General features: G+C 44.3%; 1 protein-coding gene across 1 annotated transcript in view; it reads right to left on the reverse strand.

The window, feature by feature from the left end:
• il1rap (interleukin 1 receptor accessory protein) overlaps nucleotides 1-17500 on the reverse strand; it is a 31369-nt gene that overhangs the window by 6599 nt on the left and 7270 nt on the right. Inside the window, exons 6-10 of the mRNA XM_030776668.1 lie at nucleotides 12709-12841; nucleotides 12072-12220; nucleotides 1973-2116; nucleotides 1006-1149; nucleotides 361-717 (exon numbers count right to left, since the gene is read on the reverse strand). Coding sequence (XP_030632528.1) covers nucleotides 361-717; nucleotides 1006-1149; nucleotides 1973-2116; nucleotides 12072-12220; nucleotides 12709-12841 — 927 coding nt within the window. The remainder of the gene's footprint in view (nucleotides 1-360; nucleotides 718-1005; nucleotides 1150-1972; nucleotides 2117-12071; nucleotides 12221-12708; nucleotides 12842-17500) is intronic.

A 17500-nucleotide genomic window follows, 5' to 3' on the forward strand; every position in this document is an offset into this window, starting at 1 on the left:
GTGTGTGTGTGTGTGTAGCGGTGGTCAGTCAGGCTGTGTGTGTGTGTGTGTGTGTGTGTGTAGCGGTGGTCAGTCAGGCTGTGTGTGTGTGTGTGTGTGTGTGTGTGTGTGTAGCAGTGGTCAGTCAGGCTGTGTGTGTGTGTGTGTGTGTGTGTGTGTGTGTAGCGGTGGTCAGTCAGGCTGTGTGTGTGTGTGTGTGTGTGTGTGTGTGTGTAGCGGTGGTCAGTCAGGCTGTGTGTGTGTGTGTGTGTGTGTGTGTGTGTGTGTAGCGGTGGTCAGTCAGGCTGTGTGTGTGTGTGTGTGTGTGTGTGTGTGTGTGTGTGTGTAGCGGTGGTCAGTCAGGCTGTGTGTGTGTGTGTGTGTGTAGTGGTACGGCTGCACAGTGGTCTCTGTCCCTCAGCTCTCTGACTCTGTGGACAGGTAGCTCCACCTGAAGACGCTTCCAGAAACGAGATGAGAGCGCGCTCGACTTCTCTCCCTTCCACCTGATCAGCGTCAGCGCCAGTCGAGCCCTGCGCAGCTCTTTCACCCAGTAAGCTTTCTGTACTGGTTTATACTGGACCAGAATGATCCTCAGGTTCCCCCCCCAGACCATCCTGTCCAGTCCTGCCTTCAGCTCCAGCAACGCCTGGGTCCCCCGCACGACCCAGCTCGGACTCACCACCACAATCAGCCTCCGACTGCGGCCCACGAAACTCAGTGTCTCATCTGTTATGGCTACACAGGCAGGCAACAGGTGTGCACTTTCAATACCGACTTAGACACAAACCATTTAGCTCTGTGTGTGTGTATATATATATACACATATATACATATACACATATACATATATTCATACAGACCAAACACTCACACACACACACACACACAAACCATTTATCTGCATATATATATACTGTACACAGCATTCTTACAGATCAAGCATGCACACACACACACACACACACACACACACAGGCTGTCTATACTGAGGCTTTGTGGGGCGGACAGCAGGTCCATACTTACTCCCCCCAGGCAGGCCGTCTCTGTCAAAGATACACACACTGTATCCAAACTCATTTTCCAGAACTGTCCGCAGAGTGAGCAAGACAAACTGCTCCTCCTCACTGTTCCGGGCGTAGGATATGTACACATCATACTCCTTATCATCTACAGGAGCACAGAGACAGCACAGAGTCAGCACAGAGACAGCACATAATACAGCACAGAGACAGCACAGAGACAGCACAGCGACAGCACAGAGACAGCACATAATACAGCACAGAGACAGCACAGAGACAGCAAAGAGACAGCACATAATACAGCACAGAGACAGCACAGAGACAGCACAGCGACAGCACAGAGACAGCACATAATACAGCACAGAGACAGCACAGAGTCAGCACAGAGACAGCACATAATACAGCACATAATACAGCACAGAGACAGCACAGAGACAGCACATAATACAGCACAGAGACAGCACAGAGACAGCACAGAGACAGCACATAATACAGCACATAATACAGCACAGAGTCAGCACAGAGACAGCACAGAGACAGCACAGAGTCCGCACAGAGACAGCACAGCGACAGCACAGAGACAGCACAGAGTCAGCACAGAGACAGCACAGAACACAGCTTAGAATGATCATCAAATAAAAACAACACACATAACAGTACATAACCTCACACACAGTTTATCCTCACACACAGTTTAGAATGATCATCAAATAAACACAACACACATAACAGTACATAACCTCACACACAGTTTAACCTCACACACAGTTTAACCTCACACACAGTTTAAAATGATCATCAAATAAACTCAACACACAGAGACAGCACATAACCTCACACACAGTTTAGAGTGATCGTTGAATAAACCCAGTGATGATTTTGGATTAACATGCAGAATCCTCTCCTTTAGCACAGGGGGAAGCCTGTGAAGTGCTGTGGGCCACCAGGCAGGGACTGAGGTGGTGTCTTACCTGTGGTTCTCTCGTCTGTGCCAAACCAGGAGCGATAAAGCAGAAGCAGCTCCAGCCAGAAGACGTGATAGAGGATGAACATCAACAGCATGAGGAAGAGAGTCACCCCCAGACCACAACCCAGCTCCAGAGAGGGAATATAAGCTAAACACACACACATGCACAGACACAACACACACACACACACGCACAGACACACACACATGCACACACACACAACACACAACACACACACAACACACAGCACACACACACACACACACATGCACAGACACAACACACAACACACACAAACACACACACACACACACACACATGCACAGACACAACACACAACACACACACACACACACACACACACCCAACACACACACACACAACACACAGACACACACACACACACATACAGATGCACACAGACACAACACACACACACACAACACACACACACACATGCACAGACACAACACACAACACACACAACACACACACACACACACACATGCACAGACACAACACACAACACACACACACACACAGATACAACACACAACACACACACAGACACAACATACAACACACACACAACACACAACACACGACACGCACACACACATGCACAGACACAACACGCACACACACAACACACACACATACAGATGCACACAGACACAACACACACACACACACAACACACACACACACATGCACAGACACAACACACAACACACACACACACACACATGCACAGACACAACACACAGCACACACACACACACAGACACAACACACACACACACACACACAGACACAACACACACATGCACAGACACAACACACAGCACACAGCACACACACACACACACACACACAACACACACAAATACACATGCACAGACACAGCACACACACACACAACACACACACATGCACAGACACAACACACACACACACACAACACACACACACATACAGATGCACACAAACACAACACACACACACACAACACAAACACACACACATGCACAGACACAACACACACACACACAACACACACACATACAGATGCACACAGACACAACACACACACACACACACACACACACACATACACACACACACACACACACACCACGCACACACACACACCACACACACACACACACACACACATACATACACATCCATACACGCACACCACAGATTGATTTGATTAGTTCTATATAACACTACATTCATTTGTCAGACAGTGTGAGATTTAAAGTGGCTTCAGAGTACATTACATTCAGCACAACGTAACACAGATATACTCACAACTCTACACAACACAGACAGCAAGGACGTGCACGCGTTCGTGCTATGGTTGCCCAGGCAACGGCCCATTTGCCCTCTTTTGGCCAAACTGCCCCTCTGAAGGGTTTTGACAGCTGGGATGAGCCATTAGTAACACAGGTACATCATTGATGAAGTCAGACCAAGTCGCCTCACAGCAAGAAGGTCTCTGTCACTGAAGCTAAATCAATAACCAGACTCACACAGGGCTGGCCTGCTAACGCTAAAGCTAAATCAGTAACCCAGACTCACACAGGGCTGGCCTGCTAACGCTAAAGCTAAATGAATAACCCAGACTCACACAGGGCTGGCCTGCTAACGCTAAAGCTAAATCAGTAACCCAGACTCACAGAGGGCTGGCCTGCTAACGCTAAAGCTAAATCAGCAACCCAGACTCACACAGGGCTGGCCTGCTAACGCTAAAGCTAAATGAATAACCCAGACTCACAGAGGGCTGGCCTGCTAACGCTAAAGCTAAATCAGTAACCCAGACTCACACAGGGCTGGCCTGCTAACGCTGAAGCTAAATCAGTAACCCAGACTCACAGAGGGCTGGCCTGCTAACGCTAAAGCTAAATCAGTAACCCAGACTCACAGAGGGCTGGCCTGCTAACACTAAAGCTAAATCAGTAACCCAGACTCACAGAGGGCTGGCCTGCTAACGCTGAAGCTAAATGAATAACCCAGACTCACAGAGGGCTGGCCTGCTAACACTAAAGCTAAATCAGTAACCCAGACTCACAGAGGGCTGGCCTGCTAACACTAAAGCTAAATCAGTAACCCAGACTCACACAGGGCTGGCCTGCTAACACTAAAGCTAAATGAATAACCCAGACTCACAGAGGGCTGGCCTGCTAACGCTAAAGCTAAATCAATAACCCAGACTCACAGAGGGCTGGCCTGCTAACGCTAAAGCTAGTCGTGCACAGGAGGCAAAGATCCAAAGACTCAGACCATGAAAAAACCTTGTCAGGTTAACCTTCATAAACACGAGTTCACACTCATAAACACGAGTTCTGTGGGGATGATTTATGTTGTGTTTCTCCCAAATGTTGTATTGCATTGTTTTGTGTTTCTCTGATGTTGTATTACGTTATGTTTATTCATTTAGCAGATGTGTTGTAGCCATTTGGTGATTTAATAACTTTGTTCTTGTAAATATATCTGAATGTTAATATTATTAATGCACCTATATACCTGACTGTGCTAAAGTGGAAAAATTACATTCTAGATGACAGTTTATGCCTGTACTTACGGTAGCGACAGGGCACACATACGTCACCGAGGGAAAAACCGGGGGATTGGAATTAGAATTTGGTTTGGTGAAATGCGGAGTGAGTGAGGGTGGTTGTAAACGATTTTTTGATACACTTTTGATACACTTCGTTTTCCTTTATATTACAAATCTAAGTTATTTTCGTTTTCTTTTATGTGTTATTGGAATTATCAAGTCTTTTCGGTTGACATCTTTTGTTTCAATAAATGGAATTTCTTTGATTTAAAGGACTCGAAAGTGCGTTCAAAACAGCTACCTACTCATTCATTCCACGGTCTTAATTTGGAAAAGCTAAAACATGGAAAGGCCGAGACATTTAAGTCAAAAAATCTGATGGATTAACTTGGAAAACACCACGAATGGAATAAAGGAGCTTTACGGAATGGATTCGTGAAGACGCGCAAAAGTCTTTTGTGAGTATATGGATTGAAAAGGACGAGCCGCCGCGCTGAAATGCGGACAAAGAAACCTCGAGTTAAGAAGTGAATATTTTCAGTTGAAAAATTATTTATATTACCCATTGAATGAAGTTCGAAGCATGAAAATGGATGAAGTATCTGAGCAAGCAATTGTGGATGAAAAGAAACTTTTTAAGTTGATCGCAACGCGCAGAGGGAAACTTGGCGTTCTTACAAGAAAACGAAATGAAATAAATTCTCTGATCGAAGCTGGTGAAGGTAAAGACACAATAAGTAAGCATGTGGAAACATTTCATACTTTTTTGGCAGAATTTATGGAACTACAAATTTCAGTTCAAAGTTTGTTAAATGATGATGAAAAAGAAGCTGACCACAACGACTGGTATGAACCAAAATTAATTAATTTCAGAGAGTTTTTGGATGGCATTCAAACTTGGATGAACAACGCTGATGATGCACTAAATGATGATTTAATTGCAAGTAGTATTGGACCTCATGATAGTGTTTCCCAAGTACCACAAAAGGCCTCTGACAAGGCCTCTAGTAAGGCCTCTAGTAAGGTATCAGATGGTGTTAGTAAAGCCACTAGCAAGAAAAGTAAAGAATCCAGTTCTTCCCTGGCACATTTACAAGCTGAGGTGGAACGTGCTGCGTTGAGAGCAAAAGCTCAGGCACTGGAAGAGAAACATGCTCTTGACTTAGAAGAAGCCCAGCTGAAAGCTCGAAAAGAAAGATTTTCCATGATGACTGAATTGGCTGCCGCTGATGCGAAGGTTCAAGTTTTTACATCATTAAAGGAACGGCAAAAACATGATTCCAAGTCTCATAAAGGTGAATCAAGCCACTCAGTCATATCTTCATTTGGAATATCCACGGATTACATACTACCTGCTGTGACAGTGGAAAAGGCTCAAACAACAAATAAAATACTTCCAGATAAGTTGCCTCCACCATTAACACCACAAGTTAAAACTGAAGTTAAAAGTCCAAAACAGAGTCAGAATCAAAGTGACTCTGTTAACTTTGACAGCAACGCTCTTGCTGAGATAATGAAGAAGCAAAATGAGATTACTGAAATGCTGATAAAACAACAGAGATTGTCCCTTCTTCCATCTATAGAGATTCCCGTTTTTGATGGTGACCCTCTTCAGTTCAGGTCCTTTATTAAAGCATTTGAGCAAGGAATAGAAACCAAAACAGATAACATGCAGGACAGGCTTTACTACTTAGAGCAGTTCACAACCGGACAGCCCAGAAACCTGGTGCGAAGTTGCATGCACATGGATCCACACATTGGATACAAAGAGGCAAAGGAGCAGCTTGAATGGAACTTTGGTAATAAATTCAAAATAACATCTGCATTTGTGGATAAGGCTTTGAACTGGTCAATTATAAAAGGAGAGGATGGTCCAGCCTTAAGGTCCTATGCATTTTTTCTGCGAAGTTGCTATAACACAATGCGGGAGGCCGGCTTTGTGGAAGAGCTGGAAAATTCAACAAACATGAGGATTCTTGTGTCCAAATTGCCTTTTAGACTTTGTGATAATTGGCGGATGGTTGTCTGCAACATAAGAGAAGATCACAATCGCAACGCAAGGTTTAAAGATCTACTTGAATTCCTTGAAAGACAAGCAAGGGCTGCACTAGATCCCGTCTTTGGAGAGATCCAGAATCCAAAAGAAAGAGTAAATTCCAAAGCAATGAAATCAACTCCAAAACTTGGTTACAAAGCTAAAGGCAGTAGCTTTGCTACCTCTGTTACTCCAGTGTCAAAACAGGCCAATGGTAAGCTGAAGTTGGACCATAGTCAATCCAATAATGAAGTCAGAAATGCATTTGAAAAACACTGCTTGTTTTGTGATAAAGATCATTTTTTGGAAGTGTGTGATGCATTTAAACAAAAATCCAACAAAGAAAAGGTAGATTTCATGAAGGCTAAAGGTTTATGCTTTGGCTGCTTGGAAAAGGGGCATATGAGTAAGAGTTGTCCAAAACGCAAGACATGCCAGACTTGTCACAAGAATCATCCAACAATTCTGCATATAGAATCAAAAGAAAACCCAAAACAATCTCAGATGATTAAGCTTGAATCTAAAGAATCATCCATGTCAAGTGCTTTGGTCTCCTTGGATGCCAAGAGCCATACTGGGGCCGGATCAAAAGAGTGCGCACTGTCCGTCGTCCCAGTAAAAGTGAAACTGGACAAAGGAACGAAAGCTATACAAACGTATGCTTTTCTCGATCCAGGCAGCTCTGCAACATTTTGCACTGAGTCGTTGATGATGCAGTTAAATGCTACAGGAAAGAAAGTAGAAATACTACTTAAAACCATGGGACAGGAGAGGCCTGTAATTAGTTATAAACTCTCTGGTTTAGAAGTAGCTGCTTTAAATGAAAACACATATCTGAAATTACCTGATGTGTATACCCAAAAGTCAATCCCCATCACAAAAGAAAACATTCCTAAAGAGGAAGATGTAAGAAAATGGCCTTACCTTAAGGATGTTGATTTAACACCAATAGATGCAAGCATTGGGCTGCTTATTGGTGTGAATGCTCCTAAAGCATTGGAACCTTGGAGAATAATTAACAGCGAGGGTAGTGGGCCCTATGCTGTGAAAACTCGCCTTGGGTGGGTCATCAATGGTCCACTCAGTCATTTGGATGTTGGTGGGTATGACACTCCTTCTGTTCAAGTCAATCGGATATCCATTAGCAACTTGGAGGAACTGTTTGTCAGACAGTACAATCAGGATTTTGTGGAACAACACTGTGATGAGCACACAGAAATGTCTTTGGAAGACAAAAGGTTTATGGATATAATGGCAACCTCAGCTATGCTTAAAGATGGGCATTACTACTTAAAGTTGCCTTTTCGTAAATCTGATGTAAGAATGCCCAACAACAAACAAGTGGCCCTGCACAGGGCACAGTACCTACTGAAAAAGTTTAAAAGAGATCAGTCATTCTTTGATGAGTATAAAGATTTCATGAATAATGTCTGTGCAGAAAGACATGCAGAGATCATCCCTCAGGATCAACTGGAACATGAAGAAGGAAAAGTATGGTATATACCGCATCACGGAGTTTATCATCCCCACAAGAAAACGTTACGTGTTGTGTTTGATTGTGCGTCAACATTTGCTGGAACCTCATTAAATAAAGAGCTCCTACAAGGGCCTGATTTAACAAACACCTTACTAGGTGTTCTCCTTCGTTTTCGCCAAGGTCCCATTGCCCTTATGACAGACATTAAGGGAATGTTTCATCAGGTAAGAGTGGCAGAGGAAGATATCAATTATTTGCGTTTTCTCTGGTGGCCTGATGGAGATATCACTAAAGACCTTCTTGAACACAGAATGATGGTCCACATTTTTGGAGCAGTGTCCTCCCCAAGCTGTGCCACGTATGCTTTGTTAAAGACTGCTGATGACAACCAAAATCTCTATCCAGAAGAGGTTATAAACACCATTAGGCAGAATTTCTATGTTGACGATTGCCTAAAGTCCGTCCATTCTGTAGATCAGGCAATATCTCTTTACAAACAGCTATCAGAGGTGTGTGCCAAAGGGGGTTTCCAACTCAATAAATGGGTTTGCAATCGTCGTTCTGTCCTCTCTGAGATCCCTGAGGAAAACAGAGCCAAAGGTGTGAAGACACTGGACCTCAGCTGGGAGCAGCTCCCCATGGAGAGAGCCCTGGGAGTCAAATGGGATGTTGAGCAGGATGTATTCACCTTCAGCATCATGAATAAACACAAGCCAATGACAAGACGTGGTATTCTGTCTACTGTAAGCTCTATCTATGATCCCTTGGGCTTCTTAGCACCAGTCATTCTCGCTGCAAAACAGATTTTGCAACATCTGTGCAAAATGAAATTTGGATGGGATGAGGCAATTCCAGTGGAAACTGCTCAGGTTTGGCAAAAATGGTTGGATGATTTAGTTTTACTAAATACATTTAGTGTTAGAAGATGTTTTACACCCGAAGGCTTTGGTGCGATAACAATGGCACAGCTGCATCACTTTTGTGATGCTAGTGAGGCTGGATTTGGTGCTGTGTCATACCTTCGGCTGTTAAATAACAAGGAAGAAGTATATGTTGCCTTTGTTATTGGAAAAGCAAGAGTGTCACCGCTTAAGCAAGTCACCATACCACGTCTGGAACTTGCAGCCGCAGTTATGGCTGTACGTTTAGATAAAATGCTGTCAACTCAATTACAACTTAACCTGACTGAATCAGTCTTCTGGACAGACAGCATGACTGTGCTTAAGTACATTTCAAACACAACCGCAAGATTTAAAACCTATGTGGCCAATAGGGTATCTATCATTCAGACACTGTCAAAAGTGAGTCAATGGAGACACATTAGTTCCAAGCTGAATCCTGCTGATGCAGCCTCACGGGGCATGAAGGTAGGCCCTTTCTTAAAGTCTCAAATCTGGGTCAGTGGCCCTGATTTTCTAACCAAACCTCAATGCAAGTGGCCTGCAGTAATGGATGAAACATGTACCCATCTTGTTGGTGATTCAGAGGTGAAGCATGAGATCTTTTCCTGTGCAGTTGCACTAAAACAGGAGATGTGTCCTACTACTAAGCTGCTGATGTACTTTTCCAGTTGGACAAAGCTCAGAAGAGTTGTGGCTTGGATTCTGAAACTTAAGGAAAGACTTCAGCAGCGAACAATAGAAAGACAGAAAACAAAGAACACGTCCGGTGGAAACCTAACCTGTGCTAAGCAAGAAAACAAATGGACCCCAGCACTCTCACTCTCAGTTGAAGACCTATCTCTGGCAGAAGAGGCCATAGTGCGCTTTGTGCAGAGAAAGTATTTTGAAAATGAAATGGCTGCACTGAACACTGGTACCATTAAGAGGTCAAGCCATCTGTACAAGCTCGACCCAGTGGTTGTTGATGGTGTCTTAAGAGTTGGTGGAAGACTGAGCAAGTCAGCCTTACCTGAAGAAACAAAACATCCCGTAATTTTGCCGAAAGTCAGCCATATCTCAAAACTAATTCTTAAGCACATCCATGAAAAGGTTGGTCATAGAGGAAGAAATCACATGCTCTCCACTCTCCGTCGCCACTACTGGATCCCTCATGCCAATGCAGCGGCTAGGAAAGTCATTAGAGAGTGTATGGTATGCCAGCGACAGCGCAAAAAGCCAGGTGAGCAAAAAATGTCAGATCTTCCTGCTGACAGAATCTCTGTCGATCTTCCACCATTCACACATGTGGGCATAGATTACTTCGGACCGATAGAAGTAAAAAGAGGAAGGAACATTGTCAAAAGATATGGAGTCATCTTCACTTGTCTAACTTGTCGTGCAATTCATCTTGAAGTAGCACATTCTCTCGACACAGATTCATGTATAAATGCCATCAGGAGATTTATCTGTCGAAGGGGACAAGTTAAAGAAATTCGGACCGACAATGGAACCAACTTCATCAGTTCTAATCTTGAACTAAAGCAAGCCATTGCAGAATTGAATCAAAGCAAAATTCAAAAAACTCTAACACAGGATGGAATAAATTGGATTTTTAACCCCCCATATGGAGCCCATCATGGAGGTGTTTGGGAGCGCTTGGTGCAGGAAGTGAAAAAGGTGTTAAGCTCAACAGTGAAACAACAAATGCTGGATGATGAAGCTTTACAAACAGTTTTATGTGAGGTGGAAGCCATATTGAATGACCGCCCAATCACCTCCTCTTCTAATGATCCAAATGATCTTGATGCTTTAACCCCAAACCATCTACTCCAACTGAAGGCAAAACCAGTTTTGCCACCCGGTTTATTCAGCAAAAAGGACCTGTACACTCGCAGACGATGGAGGCAAGTTCAGTACATAGCAGACTTGTTTTGGAAAAGGTGGGTGAAGGAATACCTCCCAGTGTTGCAAGAACGTCAAAAATGGAACAAGGTATGTAGAAATTTTTCTGTTGGAGATCTAGTTCTCATAATAGACAATTCTGCACCAAGAAATTCATGGCCCATTGGACGAATTACTGAAGTCATGGCAGACTCTAAAGGATTTGTTCGTCGGGTTCGCGTAAGAACACAAACCAATGAATTAGAGAGGCCCATCAACAAGTTATGTTTTCTGATGGAGGCGATGTAAGCCCATTAGAGAACGTGCCTTCTATTGGATTCAAATCCTGGAACCCCTGGCTCCCCACATACACTGATGCTCATATACTGACAAATGCTATACATCTCATTATATGACACACCTTTTTTTTGAACACAAACATGCAGTCCATCAGCCAACATGGAACTCTCGTCTTTTTTGGAATCTTTAAGAAGAATGCACTTATGGACTATTTCTAAAGATAACTCTCTTGATATTTTGTAACGTGTGGATAATGTGTTGAATTCATTTGAAAAGCACGCATTTATTATATTGTGTTGTCATGGCTACCAATTAATTATGTTGTAATTGCTTGTAATTCAAGAATTAGGGGCCGGAATGTTGTAGCCATTTGGTGATTTAATAACTTTGTTCTTGTAAATATATCTGAATGTTAATATTATTAATGCACCTATATACCTGACTGTGCTAAAGTGGAAAAATAACATTCTAGATGACAGTTTATGCCTGTACTTACGGTAGCGACAGGGCACACATACGTCACCGAGGGAAAAACCGGGGGATTGGAATTAGAATTTGGTTTGGTGAAATGCGGAGTGAGTGAGGGTGGTTGTAAACGATTTTTTGACCACTTTTGATACACTTTTGATACACTTTTGATACACTTCGTTTTCCTTTATATTACAAATCTAAGTTATTTTCGTTTTCTTTTATGTGTTATTGGAATTATCAAGTCTTTTCGGTTGACATCTTTTGTTTCAATAAATGGAATTTCTTTGATTTAAAGGACTCGAAAGTGCGTTCAAAACAGCTACCTACTCATTCATTCCACGGTCTTAATTTGGAAAAGCTAAAACATGGAAAGGCCGAGACAAGATGCTTTTATCCAAAGTGACTTCCAAGTTGTGTTGTGCTGTTTTGTGATTTGCATTGTGTTATCCTGATCCTGTGTTTTGTTGTATTGGGCTGTGTTGTGTTCTCACCCTCTTTCTTGAGGTTGGCCCTGCGACTGTCAAACCCTCGGCTGTTCCTGACGGAGCAGTTAAACTCTCGAGAGAGGTCGCCTGAGGAAAAATCAGCCACCTTCAGCTCACACTCCATCTCCCGGTTTCCATAACTGTTTAACAGCTCCCTATACACAAACACACACCACAAAATCACACCATTACACAACTGAAGAGAAGAGAAGAGAAGAGAAGAGAAGAGAGGAGAAGAAAAGAGAAGAGAGGAGAAGAGAAGAGAAGAAAAGAGAGGAGAAGAGAAGAGAGGAGAAGAGAAGAGGAGAGAGGAGAAGAGAAGAGAAGAGAAGAGAAGAGAAGAGAAGAAAAGAGAAGAGAGGAGAAGAGAAGAGAAGAAAAGAGAGGAGAAGAGAAGAGAGGAGAAGAGAAGAGGAGAGAAGAGGAGAGAGGAGAAGAAAAGAGAAGAGAGGAGAAGAGAAGAGAAGAAAAGAGAGGAGAAGAGAAGAGAAGAGAAGAGAAGAGGAGAGAAGAGGAGAGAGGAGAAGAAAAGAGAAGAGAGGAGAAGAGAAGAGAAGAAAAGAGAGGAGAAGAGAAGAGAAGAGAAGAGAAGAGAAGAGAAGAGAAGAGAGGAGAAGAGAAGAAGATATAGATGTCTTTGTACCGTGTTGAGGTGGTAAATCGCGAGTCGGAGAGTTCCTCCACTTTTTTTCCGTCAATGGTCCACCACACCTGCGACTCCCCTTCCGAGTCAAGGTACGGCAAAAGTACCTGACACTTCAGCACCACCTCATCCCCTATATCGTCACCAAGGAAACGCAAAAGCTACATCATGATCACAGACACACACTGCAGCTACATCATGATCACAGACACACACTGCAGCTACATCATGATCACAGACACACACTGCAGCTACATCAGAATCACAGACACACACTGCAGCTACATCATGATCACAGACACACACTGCAGCTACATCATGATCACAGACACACACTGTAGCTACATCATGATCACAGACACGCACTGCAGCTACATCAGGATCACAGACACACACTGCAGCTACATCAGGATCACAGACACACACTGCAGCTACATCAGGATCACAGACACGCACTGCAGCTACATCATGATCACAAACACACAGACTGCAGCTACATCAGGATCACAGACACACACTGCAGCTACATCAGGATCACAGACACACACTGCAGCTACATCATGATCACAGACACACACTGCAGCTACATCATGATCACAGACACGCACTGCAGCTACACCATGATCACAGACACACATTGCAGCTACATCAGGATCACAGACACGCACTGCAGCTACATCATGATCACAGACACACACTGCAGCTACATCAGGATCACAGACACGCACTGCAGCTACATCATGATCACAGACACACACTGCAGCTACATCAGGATCACAGACACACACTGCAGCTACATCAGAATCACAGACACACACTGCAGCTACATCAGGATCACAAACACACAGACTGCAGCTACATCAGGATCACAGACACGCACTGCAGCTACATCATGATCACAGACACACACTGCAGCTACATCAGGATCACAGACACGCACTGCAGCTACACCATGATCACAGACACACACTGCAGCTACATCAGGATCACAGACACACACTGCAGCTACATATGCTGCCACTATTTTGGTTCAGCTGCACTTGGTTTACTGCGAGTCACTATTTTCCACTGTCTGGCTGTAAAATCATAAATATGACACAAATATGACTGTTATAGCCATTTTTGTTTTTACATATTGAATTAAGATTTATGTTTAGATAGGAATAATTATTGAAAATTATGAGCGTTTTGAATGTATATTTATGTTTTATGTGCCTAACGTCGGGCTTGATGCCACGTGACATAGCAAAGTTTATATGACGTGGGGCGCAGTTGACTTTTGAGGCCGATGGAAAAGGAGAGCTGGGTAAAACATACTATTTGACCACACTTCTCCTTACCAATTCATTTTGTAACCGTTTTTTTTTGTTAAGTACGACTATAAAGATTAATTTTCAACCACTTTTCATTCAATCTTTTTTTTGCTGTCAACGAACAAAATAAATAATATATCAACACCAGGCGAGCGAGAAGTTTGCGTTAATTCAGCCTGGCTTATCCGCTTTTCCATGGCTTGGAACGAATGGTCGATACAATGACACCTATATGACATAAAGGCATTCAAATGACCACACAACCAATGAGACTGCAGCATGCTTACAGAAGTCTCCTAGCTATTTTTCATTCATTATTATTGTTATTAATCTGACTATTATTGTTGTTGTTTTTTGTTGTTACTGTTATTACATGGGGCAGCAGTGCAGTAAAACCATCCATGAGCTGTTCTACACTGTGTGACAGATAGAAGCTGTTCTACACTGTCTGACAGATTCTTCCTCATTCTGCTGTGTCAGCACATTCACACTCCACACAGAGAACATGAAGGTCACCTCTGGGCTCTTCCTGTTTCTCTGTACTCTCTCACTGGTCTGCAGTGTCAGCAGACAGAAGCATGTACACAGCAGGCGTTACTTAACGCCTTCTTTAAACAGGCTGAGGCCTCGGCACGCTGGAGCAAAGCTAACCCAGGTGTTTGAGAGAGGAGAGAGGTGTCTGAGAGAGGTGTTGAGAGAGGAGAGAGGAGAGAGGTGTTTGAGAGAGGAGAGAAGTGTTTGAGAGAGGAGAGAGGTGTTTGAGAGAGGAGAGAGGTGTTTGAGAGAGGAGAGAGGTGTTGAGAGAGGAGAGAGGTGTTTGAGAGAGGTGTTTGAGAGAGGAGAGAGGTGTCTGAGAGAGGTGTTTGAGAGAGGAGAGAGGTGTTTGAGAGAGGAGAGAGGTGTTTGAGAGAGGAGAGAGGTGTCTGAGAGAGGAGAGAGGTGTTTGAGAGAGGAGAGAGGTGTCTGAGAGAGGAGAGAGGTGTCTGAGAGAGGAGAGAGGAGAGAGGTGTTTGAGAGAGGAGAGAGGTGTCTGAGAGAGGAGAGAGGTGTTTGAGAGAGGAGAGAGGTGTTTGAGAGAGGAGAGAGGTGTCTGAGAGAGGTGTTTGAGAGAGGAGACAGGTGTTTGAGAGAGGAGAGAGGTGTTTGAGAGAGGTGTTTGAGAGAGGAGAGAGGTGTTTGAGAGAGGAGAGAGGTGTTTGAGAGAGGAGAGAGGTGTTTGAGAGAGGTGTCTGAGAGAGGAGAGAGGTGTTTGAGAGAGGAGAGAGGTGTTTGAGAGAGGAGAGAGGTGTTTGAGAGAGGAGAGAGGTGTCTGAGAGAGGTGTTTGAGAGAGGAGAGAGGTGTTTGAGAGAGGAGAGAGGTGTTTGAGAGAGGTGTTTGAGAGAGGAGAGAGGTGTTTGAGAGAGGTGTTTGAGAGAGGTGTTTGAGAGAGGAGAGAGGTGTTTGAGAGAGGTGTTTGAGAGAGGAGAGAGGTGTCTGAGAGAGGTGTTTGAGAGAGGAGAGAGGTGTTTGAGAGAGGAGAGAGGTGTTTGAGAGAGGTGTTTGAGAGAGGAGACAGGTGTTTGAGAGAGGAGAGAGGTGTTTGAGAGAGGAGAGAGGTGTCTGAGAGAGGAGAGAGGTGTTTGAGAGAGGAGAGAGGTGTTTGAGAGAGGAGAGAGGTGTCTGAGAGAGGTGTTTGAGAGAGGAGAGAGGTGTTTGAGAGAGGAGAGAGGTGTTTGAGAGAGGTGTTTGAGAGAGGAGAGAGGTGTTTGAGAGAGGTGTTTGAGAGAGGAGAGAGGTGTTTGAGAGAGGAGAGAGGTGTTTGAGAGAGGAGACAGGTGTCTGAGAGAGGAGAGAGGTGTTTGAGAGAGGAGAGAGGTGTTTGAGAGAGGAGAGAGGTGTTTGAGAGAGGAGAGAGGAGAGAAGTGTTTGAGAGAGGAGAGAGGTGTCTGAGAGAGGTGTTTGAGAGAGGAGAGAGGTGTTTGAGAGAGGAGAGAGGTGTTTGAGAGAGGAGAGAGGTGTCTGAGAGAGGAGAGAGGTGTTTGAGAGAGGAGAGAGGTGTTTGAGAGAGGAGAGAGGTGTCTGAGAGAGGAGAGAGGTGTTTGAGAGAGGTGTTTGAGAGAGGAGAGAGGTGTTTGAGAGAGGAGAGAGGTGTTTGAGAGAGGAGAGAGGTGTTTGAGAGAGGAGAGAGGAGAGAGGTGTTTGAGAGAGGAGAGAGGTGTTTGAGAGAGGAGAGAGGTGTCTGAGAGAGGAGAGAGGTGTTTGAGAGAGGAGAGAGGTGTTTGAGAGAGGAGAGAGGTGTTTGAGAGAGGAGAGAGGTGTCTGAGAGAGGAGAGAGGTGTTTGAGAGAGGAGAGAGGTGTTTGAGAGAGGTGTTTGAGAGAGGAGAGAGGTGTTTGAGAGAGGAGAGAGGTGTTTGAGAGAGGAGAGAGGTGTCTGAGAGAGGAGAGAGGTGTTTGAGAGAGGAGAGAGGTGTCTGAGAGAGGAGAGAGGTGTCTGAGAGAGGAGAGAGGTGTTTGAGAGAGGAGAGAGGAGAGAGGTGTTTGAGAGAGGAGAGAGGTGTTTGAGATAGGAGAGAGGTGTCTGAGAGAGGTGTTGAGAGAGGAGAGAGGTGTTTGAGAGAGGAGAGAGGTGTCTGAGAGAGGTGTTTGAGAGAGGAGAGAGGTGTTTGAGAGAGGAGAGAGGTGTCTGAGAGAGGAGAGAGGAGAGAGGTGTTTGAGAGAGGAGAGAGGTGTTTGAGAGAGGAGAGAGGTGTCTGAGAGAGGAGAGAGGTGTTTGAGAGAGGAGAGAGGTGTTTGAGAGAGGAGAGAGGTGTTTGAGAGAGGAGAGAGGAGAGAGGTGTTTGAAAGAGGTGTTTGAGAGAGGAGAGAGGTGTCTGAGAGAGGAGAGAGGTGTTTGAGAGAGGAGAGAGGTGTCTGAGAGAGGAGAGAGGTGTTTGAGAGAGGAGAGAGGTGTTTGAGAGAGGAGAGAGGTGTTTGAGAGAGGAGAGAGGTGTTTGAGAGAGGAGAGAGGAGAGAGGTGTTTGAAAGAGGAGAGAGGTGTTTGAAAGAGGAGAGAGGTGCCTCTGTGAGGTTGGCCAGGAAAAGGGGGTCATGGACGTCGTGATAAGGAATAAACAACGTTACACTGATTCCTCCCCGTGGATTTACAAGCATCACTCTGACATCTCAAAGACAACATACGTCCTGTCCACCTCTCAAACATCACATGTTCTGTCTGGGTTCTTATGGATGTTCTTTTGTACCATGTGTTATGCTGACAACGATAAGTATATTTTAATATCTGGGAAATTATTGCATAACAAATTTTCAGAGAACTCACTTCTTTTTTTTTCCCATGTGGTGACGGAACATGTCCAAAGACCAAACTCTTACTGACTATACAAGCTATACAAACCTAAACTATACAAACTATACAAACCTAAAGAAAACTATACACACCTAAAGAAAACTATACAAACCTAAAGAAAACTATACACACCTAAAGAAACGTATACACACCTA

Source organism: Chanos chanos, chromosome 6 (genome assembly GCF_902362185.1).
Source record: "Chanos chanos chromosome 6, fChaCha1.1, whole genome shotgun sequence".
Classification (NCBI taxonomy): Eukaryota; Metazoa; Chordata; class Actinopteri; order Gonorynchiformes; family Chanidae; genus Chanos; species Chanos chanos.